Below are 16,814 nucleotides of genomic sequence, written 5' to 3' on the forward strand. Positions count from 1 at the left end.
CCACCCATCCATCCATCCATCCATCCACGAATTTGTTTACACTTGACTTAAATTTTACATTCACCAACTGCTGGATGCAACCCACAGTTTTAGACAGGTAAAAATGCTTTTTTTTTTTCTCTTCTTCTTCTTCTTTTGAGCAACAATTTTAAAGAGCGAGATGTCCGTTTGTAAGCAAACTGAAAAAGTTGGCCTCTCACCTTTTACTTTTTACCAAAATCTCAAGCTGTCATTTCTTCCTCTCAAGGCTTCGCTCTGTGGGCAGAGCTCACTCACCCACATTCCTCCCAGTAACCACTTAACCACAAGCACTTACACCTCTGATGGAGTTTCACCAATGTCATCCAACTAAAATGTGCCTCTTACTATTTTCTTGGAAAAAAGCTTAAATATAAGAACATTTATTTATTTATTTTATTTTTTGCAGCTTATAGGCCATGGATTATTATGCTATGGTTTCAAAAAAATTAGGAGTAAAAATGATAGAGTGCAATGAAATACAAAATAAAAATCATGTTTTCACTCTATGCTACTTTATCTCTGCACAGGTTAAGTTGATTCCATGTACAGCATTCACGCTGTCCACCTTGCTGTCAAGGTTAAGACGCGCAACTTTTTGTGTTTATTGTACATCTGAGAAAACTGGATGATTTCCAACTTCCAATCAGAATATAACTGATAAAACTCATCCTTAAAAAAAAAACATTCTTCCAAAGACTTGATCTTGTCAACAAATGCTTTGTGTGAAAAGTGGGTCATCCAAGATGAAAAGGTCCAGGCAGCTCTCTGTGCCCCAGTCTGCCCCTTGTGTCAACTCACCGGCTCCACTCACTGCTGTCTGTGGCTGGAGAAATAAATAACTGTACACTGTTTACTGAAGTAAAGATATTTTCTTCTGCCTAGAATCAATTTATTTTGTGTTGAATAACAAGTTTTGGCCATGGAATTTATAGTGTTCACATTTTTAGTGTACAAAGATTTCAAATACCCTTTTATACTTTCCGACTAAGAACTTCCAATCCGTGTATGGTTCGTCCTTTGGTGTTATGAACCACACACGGATTAACTAAACTACATTAATTTAGACTTTTATTTAAAATAAAAATTCCTGATTCCCTTTTCTGAAGACCACAAGTATCAGGAATCTGACTTTATTTGCTGATTTTTAATTTTAATTAAATACTTATTTTAAATAAATAATTGCAAATAAAGAGTTTTTTTTTCTTTTTTCACAGCTCTAATCCCTACATTTTTGGTTATATCTCACAGGTCCCAGCATCCCTCGGATCACCTCAGGAATCCCCCAGGAGAATCTGGCGCAAGTTGGGCCAAGTTGTAATGCTTTTGCCTACCTTGTTGTCATGGTGAAGAGGGAAGTGAATGGATGGATAGAAATGTGTTCATTAGAATTTGACATTTTCAGCAGCTCGAAAGCTTCAGCTAATATGAACACCAATTTGTGGAGGAAAAAAAAAATGCCCATGGGTGTCGGGATGGATTTAGACCTTAAGTTAGTTTTCAAACACGTGTCACTCATCAACAGTTCAAAGCCCAGAGGTGTGTGCTGGCATATTTAACGCAATAAATATGTAAATTACTACTCATTGAGCTTCACACCGCTATACAGCGGAGTGACTCGTATTTATAAAAAACACAAAGAACCAAAAATATGTTTGCTTCCGTGTCTTAATGTTTAAAAGCTTTGTAAATATATTCCAATCATTACTTTGCAAAGCTCTTTACTGCATTGATTTGTGTGGTTAGCTATTTAGATTAGAAGCGATGAAACACAAAGTCAGTTTAGCGAGTGATTCTCTATCCCTTTGGACACGCTTCCCTTAAGAATGAACTTAAAAATCCAAATTAGCTTTGCCAAACTAGTTACAATATGTTCCGATTAAAAAGAAAACACAAGGTGAATATGTTGTGTTCTTCAACCACCTGCTCAACTAAAAGGCCTTGGGATGTTTTTGTTACTCATTTGCATGTCTTCACAATTTCAACAAGATAGTAGGGACTAATTCAGAACTGCGGAAGAAATTTTGACCATGAATTAATTCAATAGGAGGTCTTTTGGGGTTTGTTTCAGTGCAATACCAAATGCAGCTATGATGAGCATAGTGTGATGTCCTGGGACAGTCTATGGACTTGGATGGCATTCGTAAATTTAAGCCATTTTATGCTTAGTGATGTCGTCCTGAGATGGTGATCTGTTAAAGGTGTACATCACTCTGAATCTGTAAACAACTCAACACGCCTGGAGGAGGCTCACATAATGCCAAGAGACATTTCCTTTTGTATAAATAATGTTTTAACCGTTTGTTTTGGTCTATTTAACAAACCTCCAAATACACAAGACAGATTTTGTACAGGTATTGTGATAAACATAAGGTGTTAGGAGATACAGAAATAAGGAAAATACGCTTAATATTCCAAGATTTTAATCTTTGTATTTTATAATCAAAATCACAAACTTCTGACAAGAAAACAAAAACAACAAAGAAACCCTTTACATGTGCATGGTCACATTTGCGTGCCTGTCTTGCAGTCAGACAGTCAATGTTTGGGAGGTTTTTGGCCAGCCATCTCCAAAAACACCTACATTTTTATGCACTAAGCTTTAATATAGCAAACTGCCTGGGGTTGTGCAACTCTGTAAATATGTTACCATCCTGCTGCACTTCATTGTACAATAATGCAGCTGTCTACCATACAGCCAGTCAAGCTAGCACAGGCATTTTACCTGCCTTTCCTAAAAAATGAACAGAATACTGGGTGAAGCTTTCACTGGGAAAAAATAACCTGCTATCTATTCGTTTTAGGAAAGATATAATGGCAACCCCAGATAATAATAAGTCTATCGAGCTGGCATAATAATAAGATTAAGTTGTAGTTTCTCACTCGATTTTATAACAGAATAAATTCAGCTACATGGCAAAATGCCTTATTTGACACATCAAAAATCATTTCAAATGTGAAACGTAGTATTATTGTACAACATAATTTTTTCACTGCTTGTGTTTTCAAAATTCTATTTACTTTCAGAACAACCCGTCACAACTCTGAAAAATTACACAGTTCACACCAACTGCCAAAGGAAAAAGAGCAAAAATGGTTTGAAGCATGTTTGGCAATGTGCAATGACAAACCTCAAAGTAGCTACCTTATGTTGACAGCAATCTGATTATTATCTCATGCTAATAGCTGACATGGCTTAAAAAATGTAGCTGTTTCAGAAAAAAAAGAAAAAAACCCCACAATGAAGTAGGTTAATATGTTGAAGTGAGAAGATTTTCTGTCTGTTACATTGCTTTAAGCGGCGTTGCAACACTATTTTCATAAGATATCGTGTTGTCTTATCTTAAAAACTGAGCCAGCTGTAACCCTTCACAGACATGGTTCAAATCAAGAATGAACTTTACTGGGGTTGTTGAATAGTCCATTAGGTGGCCTTTTCATTACCATTTGTCACATAAGTTTCACTCTCATCAAATCCCAACAAACCTTGAGCAGAAGAATGTCTCGCTTCCTACTTGCTAGCATATTTGCAGGAATAAAGTCTGACCATGAGAAGCGCAAATTAGTAAAAGTTTAACCTTGACCTTGATTTACACAGCGCTCGTGAACAAGCAACATTTCATGTAAGTCAAATTTGATGAGCACAATTTTCAGCCTTGCAGAGTGTTGGACTCATATTAACACAGGACACGTCCCAACCCACCTGATGACCTAGAGGCAGAACTAGGAAGACGGATTCAGCGAGGTGGAAAATTATCAAACGGAGACATTAGAGCGAGGGCAAGTCAAAGAGAAAGTGATCTGAGAGTTGAAAGAGAAACTCATCCGATCATGTTTACAATAAAAAAACAGGGGGCTTACCTAAAGGTGACATCTCTGGCACCCCTGCCAGGTACGGCCCATCCAGGAACTTCGGCTCATTGTCGTTGATGTCCTGCACCTTGACCACAAACTCGGACCTTGGCTCTACAGGTAAGTTGGTTATCCGGTCAATGGCTTGAGCTTGGAGGGTGTAGTAAGCCTGGGCCTCCCGATCGAGGCGCTTCGTGGCATGGATGTCTCCGGTGTTCTCGTCGATAGTGAAGATGGAGGTGGCCCCCTCGCCAGACAACACATACTTCACCTTGCCGTCTCCTTTATCCACATCAGAGTGCAGCTGTTAAAAGATAAGAACGAGGAGCTGTCATATAAGGTACTTAATGCTCTATTGGAGCAAAATTTCTTTCATATTTTAGTCAAAATGCTTGGCTTAATAAAGCATGACTTCAGGGCTTCTGTCCCACAGGATTCTCACTAAAGCAATGATTAAATTATGATTACACCAGTGAGGATGATACCTCACATAACCTATTCAGAGATAACAAGCCAAGTTCATTGATTTAACAGCATTAGAGTTTAAAGTACGTCGTGTTTCGGCACATTTCATGATTTTCCCATATATTAGCACATTTGTGTATCAAATGCAATTATGAAGTCAAGCCTAATGAAGTATTTAATATTCAAACAGTGTAATTTGCTTCCCTTTCATGTCATTTGTAAATGTGTACAGACAACAAAATACCAGGTGTTTGTAGAACACATTAAAATCAGATCAGGAGATCAATAATTATGCATTAATCATTTTATTAAAAAAAAAACATTTGTTCTCAGCAACTAAATGCCGACACCCAATGCAATATTATTATAATCTATGCAATGGTCATTACTAAAGAAAAAAATCTTCATAAAGTCAAACAAAATCACATTGAAGACAGACATCAAAACCTATTGCAATTAATTAAATAGAAATAATGCACACTGGTTTGCATTTTCTTTTATTTAAAAAAAACATAAAATATTAATATAGAGATAAAGTTTTCCTCTGCATACATCTGTATAAATAATCTCTGAAAAGCCTTTGGGTTTATGCAACCTGGCCCAGGGTTAATATTTTTTAAGGAAATGCTGAACTTAAAGTTAATGAAGCCCGGTATCAGTGCACCACATAGACATTCAGCACGTCCTTGGACGATAGTTTCTCCATAAATCCTAATAAGCTAAGATGAAGTCAGAGATTTGGAGTGATTTGCCGTGACATACTTTGAAAACGTCTGCCTACCATCATGTTCAAAGTACCTTATAGGGATTTTATGCGATAGATCAATGCAAACAATCAGAATTAGAATCAGCATTACTGTCCAGGACTGAATTGCAAACAAGGAGTTTAGCCTTGATTTTCAAGTGTTAACAGCATACAGACAAAAAGTATCAATATATAAACTTTAGAGGAAATAAAAGTAGGGAAAATGTACAATTCGTGCATGTCTTTGTATCCATTTTTATTAATAAGGTATTACGTTTACTACTATGAAATAAGTGGAAAGTTACAAATGACATTTTCTGTTGCAAACCTGTAAATGTGCTGATATCCTGATATCTGGATTTCTTTCCTGATATCTTTACAGGCTTTACTATCTTGTTTATTTCAACCATCTATAAAGTGACATATTTTATGCTGGACATGTTACGTCCAGATGTTTCTCTACTTCCTTCAGTATTTTTATTTTTTTTGTCTGGCCTTTGGATATCCTCTTGTTCCATGTTGTGTTGTACAGCAAAGGCTGAGGCAGCAACTCCAGGTTGAACTGGATCACCCTGAAGCTCTTCACGTTCTCAGAAACGCCACTAACCTTCACGGATTTTCTTCTGTCGCGTTTCCTTTTTGAACTGCTTCCATGAAATCTTTTCAAAGTTTCATGATTGTGGAACTTCCTGATAATGTTTCAAACTTTTCAGAGACCACGTTTCAAGATCTTTGGCCTTGCAGCCTTGTGTATTCTATTCTGTGATAATGTTTTTTTTGTTTTTTTTCCACAACCACTCTGGAAAACTGCCAACTGCCCACCAAACATAATCCCCTGAAAATAAGCGCAGGTATGATTTGTTTGTCTTTAAGTTTGTTTTAGGAATCTTTTTTTTTTCTGTTTAATATGTATAAAAAAAATACATGGAATAATTTGTTGGTGTCTACCGCCCAGGTGATCAACATATGCCACAATGCAAGGTTCACTTTGCCTCAGTTAAGGTCAGTGTTCATGATTCTACAATAAGAAAGAGACAGCGAAAAACAGCATCCACTGGAGAGTCCCAAGACAAAGATCACTACTGACAAAAGAACACAAAGGCTTATCTCACATTTTCCAGAAAAAGAAAAAGAAAAAAAAATGAGGATAGCCAAGAAGTTCTGGAAAATGTTCTGTGCAGCTGACAAGACAAAACAACGTTTTTGGAAGATGTGCATACTGTTACTTTTGGCATAAAATTACCACATCATGTCAGAAAGAGACAATTAGCTTTCATACCAACAATCAAATATGGTGGTAGCAGTGTGACGGGCTATTGCTTAATTAATACAACCATTAACTCTGCAATATCCAGGCATCATATAAGGCCAGGTTAGTTGGGACCATTATTAACTACAGTGTTTTCCGGACTATAAAGCTCACCTCACTATAAGCCGCACCCACAAAGTTGTTTGTTTTTTTTAAAACTGGAAACATACATACACAAGCTGCACCGGGCTATAAGCCGCACCGGGCTATAAGCTGCTGGTATTTCCGCCGCTCTCGGTTTTCCACTTCGTCCTGAGTACATCTGCTATTAAGGACGCAGATTAAGGATGTTGTGTACTGCCAGATCGATAGCCTTCAACTTAAAAGCTGAACTTCTCTGTGTTGTTTCCTTGATGAGGGGGTATGAGTTTCAAAACATTTCTCCGTTGTGCCTGCTGTGAGCATGTGCTTGTTCTAAATGAAAATCAGCACTTTCTTCTTTGATTTCTATTTTTGACTTCCAATGATTCATTTCCTGCTAAAGAGCCCCCTGGTGGTTGAATAAAAATCTACAGAAAAGCCGCACCGTCAAAACGTGGGGGGAGTAGCGACTTATAGTCTGAAAAATACGGTATTTCTAAATCAAATTCTTATCTGCAGTCTGTATTTTGTATTAACTGTGGCTATGTTTCTCTAGTCTCAAAATCAGTTTGATGATTTGAGACTTTGAAGTGTGACAAAAGCAAAAACAGAAAAGGAGGAAAACTTTTTTCACAGCTCTGTGTATCAAATTTAACAACTAAATTGGAATTCATACATAACATTACATGTGATAATAGTTTTCATTTTGCTGCACTATGTTTATTCTGAATGCTGTGAAGTTAATTAAAGAAAAAATTCTTCCGACAGATGAAATCCTGGAGCATGTCAGGTCTTTAAAGTTGGCATGGACTCCCGTTTTAAAATCATGACTATGACAAAATAATCCTTGAAAAACTCTGAAGAAACTGAAGTCATGATGACACAAACAAACCTTGAATATAATTGATGTCAGAATATTTGATGGACCTTTTTTTATATACACATGAAGTGAAGGCAGCGTTTGGTGTTCAAAGATGGGCAGGCAGATGCTCTTCAGCTGTCAGCTCACTGCAGAGTGTCAATGTCTCTTTCTATCACCACAAACTGAAAAATGACCATCCAGAGCACACATTTACGGGGCATGTTTTTTTTTTGTTTTTTTTTCCTGATTCTTGACATTTTGTTTTAAACTTTTATCAAATAAAGTTTCCACTTAGGCTTCCTAAACATTTTGTCGGTCTAAGTCCCAAGGCTATAGCTCTCCTGCCAAATTGCTACACAAACAGGCTACAAATAAAAATCTCCAGGAATCAGTAAATGGCTATGTAGAACAATGTCACAGAAACTGGGCAATAACTATACAAAACCTGATTCATGTTACTACTGAGAGCATAACAACATAATTAAAATTTACCAAATGACCTGTGTTTCACAAGTCTCCCATTTATAATGTTGTTCATTCAAGTAAAACTGACTGCAACAAAAGCTGCAGATTTTCAGTCCAGCCCACACTGAACATATTAATGTCCCAGTTGAGGCTCTATTGTTAAGATTCACAAACACTTCTCTTCAGCTGTACCTTGAGATTTAGTGACTGAAAAGAACAGAATAGGTAATAATCCCCTGCCCTTGCAAATAAATTGCCTTATTTTATCCAAAGTTCTTACCTTGGTTCAGATACATTCATGCAGCTCTAAAATCCTGCTAAACTTTATCTTATGATCAATCTCAAGAAAATGGACGCCCTTAGGAAATGCCGAAAAGGAGCGAGACGTATAGGAAGAAAGGTTATCTAATTCAACATCTAAGCGTGACAAAGGAGACAGTACTATTTCTATGAAAAGACTGAACAGTGATGCTTAAAAAAAATGCGTGGTATAGGTGGGTTGTAAAATTAAAAAATTAAAAGTAGGTGAACTATGCTGAATTGTTTAAATTTTCTTTAATTAGAACTGTTTTTTGCCACTTGGCTTTTATAAATCTAAGCAAACAAATATAATGTGCAAGACCACTTTCTCTGATCACTTTTACTCTCTGTCTACATTATCTTTTTGTTTCCGTTGCATCTGGTGATTTAAAAACATTCTGCCAAAAATGAGTCAAGAGCAAGGAACCTCTAAGCTTTTTCATTTTTTGCAGGTCTGGGGAAAAAAAGAAAAAAAATCTCTGTTCTTGCCATATAGGTCATAAGTAAACAAAGAGACAAAGAAGAAGGTAATGATTGACTCGCCGGCCTAAACCAAAGTGTGCAGAGCTGAATGAGTGGACAATATTATAAAAATGAAAGCCCTCAGCAAACAAGGCCATGCAGTGAATGAGAAAGATTCTCTGATAACAAAATTATCACAAATACAAAGAATGAATTATGTGATCTGAATTGGTTTGACTAAATGTCAATTCCAGATTCGACACAGACCATCATAACATATTGATTGATGGAACAACATCGTGAGTGGATCTTCCTTTTTGTCACAGAGCTCCAGAGCTTCCGATAAACACTGGGAAGCTGTGGCTCTGAGTCAGCCCGCCACCTCGTCGAACTCTTAAGCAAAGTTCGATCCGAGTGCAAGAACTCTTCACTTTTTCAATCTCTAACTTGGTCAGGATCTTTTAATGAACGAAGACAGGACACAGCCTGTCCGCCTTCCTCTTCAGTTGCCCTGTGGTTTGGCGAGGCTTACTTTTTCCTCGCTGTAATTGAGCCGGAGCTAAGGAGGACAAGAAAGCTATTGTTTTACTCCATTCAGCAAAAACAAAAATGTTCTTAAAAAATCCTTTGGAGGCGTTCAATACCGCTCCTCGTCTAGAATCATAAAACGTCGGCTGCAGTTTTCAATTAGTCACTCGCTTCGGCCGTTGTTTACTGCGTAGAGCAACGTCGGAAAACGCCTGTTGGACAACGTTTTATTTATGTTGCCACGTACTCGCGCAGTGATATTGGTGAAAGTCTTCTCTCAATTTATCTGTAAATGTCAACATCTCATTATGGGATAAATAACAGCGTTATTTCAGGTTGCAAGTCGGTGCTCCAGGGGAGGAGAATGATTAGGTCAATATTATTTTGGTGGCACTGACAGACTACATGCTGTACAGAGGATACAACACCAAAGGTCTTTTATTAATGGAATCCATCAGCTTCCTGATAGATGCTGCACTGAGGGGCCACGATGATTGCATTGGCTGTGTCCTCAAGCTTTAGCACGCACACACATATATATACGTGGCCTCTCTTATACGGAGCCCGCCATGTTTATTCACCATCTCCTGCTGTCGGGAGCAAAGCCGAGGTAAATTGTCAGTCTTGGAGAGAGTCAACATTTAATCTGGAGGAAGCCATCCGTGGCAGTTTGTTTCCAGTGAATGCCACAGACAAGAAGGACAAAGCGGGCCGGGTCAGCGGGTCAAGCACACCATGTGGTCTTTTCAGTGAACTGTTTGGCTTGCTGTGTCTCCAACTTTCCCCTCGGTGGTGAAAGCCTCACAAAAAGAAAGGCGACTGGCTTCACCTCGCCACTACTAAACGCTGCATGAAATATGTGCAGGCGGGTGGGGGGAGGGGGAGGTTCTTATTAAGAATAAGACCCGAATAAATGATTTTTATCTCTCCGCCTCAAAATGCCAGCTTCTCACTTTAAGGTGCTATTTGGAGACTCGATTCTTATTACTTTCACGAAGCTGCTTCACTTGCAAAAAAAAATAAAATCAAAATAGTAGCTTAGCGATTCTTCCCTCTTTGCTTCCCTGAGGGCGAGCCGTAAACCAGCACGGAGCATGGCGCTGCTCGGCGGTGTAGCTCAAAGGCACCCCGGGGAATTGCGAGGAGGGGTGGGATCTAAACACAGAGTCTTCTGAAATCAGTCCTGACACTTATCATCACTTTGTGTGCTGGCAGATCTCCGGGGACCAGCCTGTTAACTTCTGAATATGCTCGTGTACCGCTCGGCGACGGAGGAGGCAGGTCAGAAAGCATGAAAGAGCCAGTAACAGCCCAGTGATTCAGAGTTTTTAAACAAGACTTTCTGCTTGATGAGATCAAACATTTGAATTGTTGATTTCCACCATCAGGTACATGAAGAAAACAGATGCATGAAGGTGCAAAACTGGGTGTTTTTTTTTTTCCTCGGTGAATGTCCAAAGCACCAAAAGGAAAACACATTTTGCTTCTGTCAGAAGTTCAAATAAATAAAGATACACAAGCTGCACAACAGATGTTTTAAGGATCCTGAACACATTTTTTTTAGGAGAATAAAATGCCCTGCACTCAGCGAAGCCTCCACACCTCAAAATGGACACAAAAGCACGAGCATTACTCACTCCGAGTAGAGAAACAGCTTCCCCCCCCTCCACTACCTAACAGCCATCAATATAGAACTACTCTCAGATTTTTCACAAAGGAGTTCAAACAGAAATGTGCATCAGGAATTTGACAAACATGGGAGGGCAACAATGAGGGGCCCTCCTCACAAATTGGCGCCAGTGTTTAGCGAACACAAACATCAGATCTGACCTTTCACACACATTTAACATTTCCAGTGCTCTGAAAGTTTGTGTCACTTCCATGAAACAACTTGACAATATCTGAAACAGCATTTTCCCTGTTTCTCAGATCATAAATGAGCTAAATACTAGTTATCAGTTCAATTTCACTAATGAAACCCAGGCCTGGTTGGTGTCCGACGAGGTAAATGGTGTCCATTTGACAACATAAAGTAACTCAAACACAAGGCATTATGCTTCTTCTTAAAGAATGGAGAAAACAGAGAACTACTGTTCGCCTTCCCAGATTTGGCCACTTCCCCAAGATTACTCTGTAAAGAAATAAAAACATGATAATAATGACATATTTAATTGCAATTAAAACCGAGTTAAGGTAAAAACGCCTATTGACATTTTTCAACTTTACAACAAAGAGGGCAACACTAAAATGGTTTTAGGCCAAATTGTTACAGAATTATCTTACATGACAATGTCACAATTTGCATGGTAACAAAAGATAGCACCAAGTTTGACAGCTAATCGAAAAAAATAAAATAAACTGGAAGAAGCATGCAGAGAGCTAAATCTTAAAAAAGATACCAGGAAAGACAGATTTTCTGTTAGATCATCCTGAGTGTAAATCACAGACTAAATAATAATGTGTTAAAAAGCAAAATATTGAGTGCCTAACATTATTGCGTCCAACTATACAGCAAGTATGACTAAAACGTATGCAAAAATCAAATGGAACCAAGCATTAGACAGAACAAAAGGGTCACTCCAACACAAGAAAAGAGCCACATTCGCAGAAGGAGCAGCTGTCAGTGACATCGGCTCCAGACATGCTTGGTTTTGCATCTATTCACTCGGCCATGTTCTGGTGAGTAGCCATGGAGCTGTGCTTTGAGAGCGAGGCTCAGTGGCTCTTTCATTTCCAACTGGGAGGTGGGGAATTAGTAATCATTATAGGGAGACTGTGGGTTTTCACCAAGCAGAGCACAGTTGCATGGGATTTGTACACATAGGCTTGTCGCACATTTCCCCTAAAAAGAATAAACGTGTTTCACTTGCATACTTATGTTTGAACTGTTTTTTTGTTTGTTTTTTCAGTATTTTAACACTTTTTCATTCTGCCAGCTCATATATCGTGTAGTTTCAATAAGACAGGAAAAAATATTTTAACTGTCAGGTGGAATCAGTCACATCTCTGTATGCACCAGCTTTTACGACAGCAGACTTATGTGGATGCTATAATTTCCTGACAGGTATGCCAGAAGAAATTGTGCTTTCTTTTATTTGTTTGTCTCCTGTCATTATCAGAGACAACTGAAGCATCTGTGGATTGTATTTCTGAGTAATTTTTTTTTTTTTTGCAGGGGGTAAAAGGTGAAGTTGGATACGGAGTGAAGAAGGAAATTGTGTGTTACATTCAGTTTTAGGGAATATTTTAGTTATTCTGCCCTTTAAAGATCTTAGAATCAGGGGAATGAAAACTGACTGGACCATTTCACGAATGTGTTCTGATCTAAGCCGTCTCACTCTCCTGAGCAGCTCTGAAATCTGCAGTTTTAACGTGACAGTGAAAGAAATGTGGGAACTTTTGCAAGTGCCACTTGATCAAGTTACTGCAACCAATGCTGTAATAGCAGGACTTTTATTGGTTTTCTGTTGTGGGACATTTAAACATAAAACAACATTCAACAAAATCAAGTATTAGCAAGCAAAAGATTTAAGACAAGTTTGAGAGCGAGTTCCAAACAACGTAGTTGAACATTGAGTTTATTCTCCAGTAAAACAAAAAATTTTTTATACAGATAAAATTTGTGCAAGGGAGGGACATCCAGCGAGGTCACCCTGACTTCAGGTCAGGAAACATTTGGGGGAAAACAGAACAGCTGGATATGTTGAGCTTCTTCAAGTAAGATGTCTGGAGCACTGCACTCTGCTTCCAAACCCATTCATGTCTGTGCTGTGCAGAGGTAAAATAGCTCTGCAATGCAGCGGGATGAATCCCATGCAAGGTCCACCGCTGCCACACAGGCGAAGTTGAAATGTTTTAAATTTGGGCTTAGCTCTTGGTAATTACTCTTCGTGATTTGAATGACTTATGCATTTGTTTGTTTTTATCAATATTGAAGATATTCTAAATGAAATATGCTGTTATATGCTTAAACTACTTGTTTGTTTCTTAATTTTTGCATTATTCCCTTCCTACAATTCATATTCTTTTAAAGGACATGCCTAGTGAAGATGCTGTTCTGAGAAAGATCTAATGACCTAGTTACATAGGGTTTCACACCCTTTAGTAGTGTAAGTTAAGGCCATTTCTGTTGAATAACCACATTCATTTTTAAGCGCCCAACAATTCGACAATGTTTTTCCAAACATACGTCACACAAATTTACTAAATCTATAAGATGGTTAGCTAATCCTGCAGATAAGCTGTAAAATCTTGTTTCTGGACTTTGCGTCGATCATTCCACACCTTTAGCTTTCTTCTAGAGAGGTTATTGTATTGTTAATTTGGATGTTCAGTATCACTGGGATTCAAAAAGATAAAAGCTCTAATTGTATTGTTTTTCAGTGATCCAAAGATTTTGAGAAATGTAAACTTTTTTTTTTCAAAAAAAGCAGGAAAAAAAAAAAAAGATTCTTCCCAATGAAAAGCAGTCCCCAATCATGATGCTGCCATTGACTAGTTTTGACACTTTTAGAAAAGTGGGCCGTAGATTTTATTTAAGCATCAACACACAATCTATATAAGGAATGTGGGAGAGTTCTGGACCAAATTTATGAAGAATACAGGAGATTGCTGAATATCTGAACTCAACTAACTGTTGCTTTTAATTTCTTTGAACCATCTTTCATCATTTTCTGTCTTTTTTTTCCCCCTCAGTCTAAGTTCATCATTTGCTTTCTTCTTGCCAGTCTAACATCAAACCCCAATTTATGGATTGCTGAGACATGCTAATAGCTGTCCCATTAAAAGAGCTGTAAATCTCTGCAGCTTCTCCAGAGCCTATGTCCTTTTTTATGTCTTTTTTTTTGCCTTGCCCCATCTTCCAAGCAACTCTTTTCAACTTTCCTCTCCCTGCTGAAGGAAAGCAACCCAAACACAGATCAGAATAGGACAAAAAATATGCTTAAGATTGTTTTTTTGTTTTTTTTTCAGGGAAAATGTGAAGTTTTAAGTTACATTTATACTTTCGTAAGGGACAGCAGTTGTAGTTCCTTTCCAAAATATGCAAAATAAGAGCTGTAAATTGTTGATTTGATAAGATCTTTAAGAAGGCTACACAAAGAGGAGCAAATATTTGCTTTGTTTTCTATCTGAACGCGTCGAGACATGAAAGAAGTTCCCACAAGCAATTCTGAGAGGTTTCTTTAATGATTACGACAGCTGTTCTGCCAGATGTGAAAGAGGAAAAAATGCACCTGAAATGTCAGTTGACGGAGATCAGTAGATGTGTCTGTACACTGGCAGAAACAGCAGTTGAAATATAAACTAAAATAATTGAAGTGTCACTATATTGTCCTCAGAGGAGCCACATTCTCTTTACGATTAGGAGAAACCGTGTCTTCTGCTGCATATTATTGATTAAAACGCTCCGATAGGGTGAGGGCTACAACTAGTTTCAGCGCAAACAGATACAGACATGTGTCACGTCTTGACAGCAGACACAAAAGCAAAGTGCAGACGGTTATTTTTAGAGGATAAATATGAAAATGCTGAAGGCGCCGTTTTCAGCAGGGATGAGACCGCTGCGTCTCCGAGGCGGCAGCTGTTCACACCAGAGAGACGGCTTTTGGTGAAAGTCAAGAAAAATGATTTTCGGCATTGCGACTGCCATTCATTCGTTTTTGTTTCCAACAGACAGCGACAGCTCATATCTGCACCTGCTGACTGAGTCATAACACCGGGGACATAATGGCTCTGTTGCCGTATGTGGAAATTGAATCGGGATTTTCTCCCGCCTTAAAAGGTATGTGTCAAGATCCCCATGCGAAGAAAATCGCACGGAAATCCAATACCTCATTGAGGCATTTTTGGTTCTTTGTGTGAATGAGAAAAAAAAACTAAATAAAATACTAATGTAGGTGCTAAATGTATCTATTTATGCGTTCGCCACACTTTTACGAAGCACATTACACATGACCTCGCCTTTGGTGCAAAAGAACCTTCAACCAGGATCTGCCAGGAAATAATATTCAAGACACACAAAGAAACAAGCACTTAAAGTCCTAAAGAGGTTTTCATAACACTGTCTGGACCTGTTTTTAACAGAGTCCAACTGCGCTTCATGGGAAGTTTTCATTTACAATATTTGCAAAGAATAATTAAAAAAAAAAAAAAAGGTTATATGTAAACCAAAACAGGATCCGGATGAAAATTCAGGTTCTGTGTAATAGCTTTTTATTGAAGATGGTGTTGTTATTGGCATTAACGTAAATCATGATTCTGAAATGTTCAAAACCTTCTAAATTATTATTTTCCCTGTTGTTTTAACTGGCCATAATATGAAATGTGTAAATTAAAAATGATAAGACTTTACCAGGAAAAAAATAAATATAATTGTTGCACAATTTTAATATATGTTGAGTGCGAAATCAATTTCAATTTCTACACATCTTCTTTGATAAGTAATTCAATGGTGTTGCCAGTTCTGAAGTAATTTTCAAGTTGATTTTCTTAGTAGTTACAACTGACTGCAGCTGGCTTCTATGTGCGAAAATAAGAAAAGTACCAATTAGTTTAATGGCCAGAGTGTTGCAAAGCAAAAAAGATTAACATGGAAAAATCTAGCAAATATTTGTAGTCTGGAAGATCATAAAATGTATCTCTGTGCAACACACAGAGAAACATTTTTAAAAGGAAAAGGCAGAACAAAACATGCATTTTAAAAATGATGCTGAAGTCACATAACCAAAGATTCAAACCATTAAACCAACAACAAAACTTGTATACACTACAGTAGGATGAGGTTCTGAAAATCCAAATATTTTTCGTTTCTTAGTTTTCCACGTTTTTCATTAAGTGTCTCAGTTTCTTATATTGGCGTCAACTCAGGATTTGTGCAAACCTTTTTTCTTACCTTGTAGTCATTTCTGGAACTTGTGCACCTTTTTTATTTATTTATTTATTTTGTTTGTTTGTTTAAAAGATTCAACTGTAAAACATCTGGTGACCAAAATCAGATGCTTTTCTTATCAACCTTATCTCTGTGCTTTTCCTTCAGCCTCTATTGGTCAGCAGCACCTTCCCATAATGATCCTTCCACAAGTCCTGCTGTGTTTAAAATTCCCTCTGACCACATCATAACACCGCTCCTCGTGTTCCACAAATGACCCAAATAAGCCATCACCACAACCTCACAGTGATAGTTTTGAGCATACAGAAATCGTTTGGGGAAACTAAATCTGGATGAGGCAGAATTGGGGATACTACTGTGCCCTAACACATCCCATTAGTCCTGACCAAGACCCTGCAAAACTAATTCAGTTTCTGGTAGATCTTTTATGCAGCAGCAGACTTTTCTTGGCCATCACAGACATACTTAACTCTGCTGCTGAACCTAGAGATGCATTTTCCTCATAAGTGTGGAACGATTTAAAGGAGAATAAACAGGCTTTCCAAGGTACATGAGATTTATTGCTGTGAAGCATTGCTATGACTAATAAATAATGACAAATGTAATGTTTTTGTGTATAAAACAATGCTTTTACTCACACCACCGATTATCACCTCACTCCTACAGCCTGTTGGTTCAGTGAGCAGGTCAATAAAACTCTTGATCAAACCAAAATTTCTGTCATTATTTGCTGTGAAACAACCTTTACGGTAAACTAAGAGCAAATCATCATCTGTTAAAGTGGGTACATTACTACTTAGTACATACATATATTAAATAATTAATTTGAGCTGTTAAA

The 16,814-nt window shown here is 37.8% G+C and overlaps 1 protein-coding gene across 1 annotated transcript in view; it reads right to left on the reverse strand.

Moving 5' to 3' along the window:
• The window catches only part of LOC103147556 (cadherin-7), a 130,165-nt gene that overhangs the window by 71,947 nt on the left and 41,404 nt on the right, over positions 1-16,814 (reverse strand). Inside the window, exon 3 of the mRNA XM_007565956.2 lies at positions 3,880-4,174. Coding sequence (XP_007566018.1) covers positions 3,880-4,174 — 295 coding nt within the window. The remainder of the gene's footprint in view (positions 1-3,879; positions 4,175-16,814) is intronic.

This window comes from Poecilia formosa, unplaced genomic scaffold (genome assembly GCF_000485575.1).
Source record: "Poecilia formosa unplaced genomic scaffold, Poecilia_formosa-5.1.2 Scaffold184, whole genome shotgun sequence".
Taxonomy (NCBI): Eukaryota; Metazoa; Chordata; class Actinopteri; order Cyprinodontiformes; family Poeciliidae; genus Poecilia; species Poecilia formosa.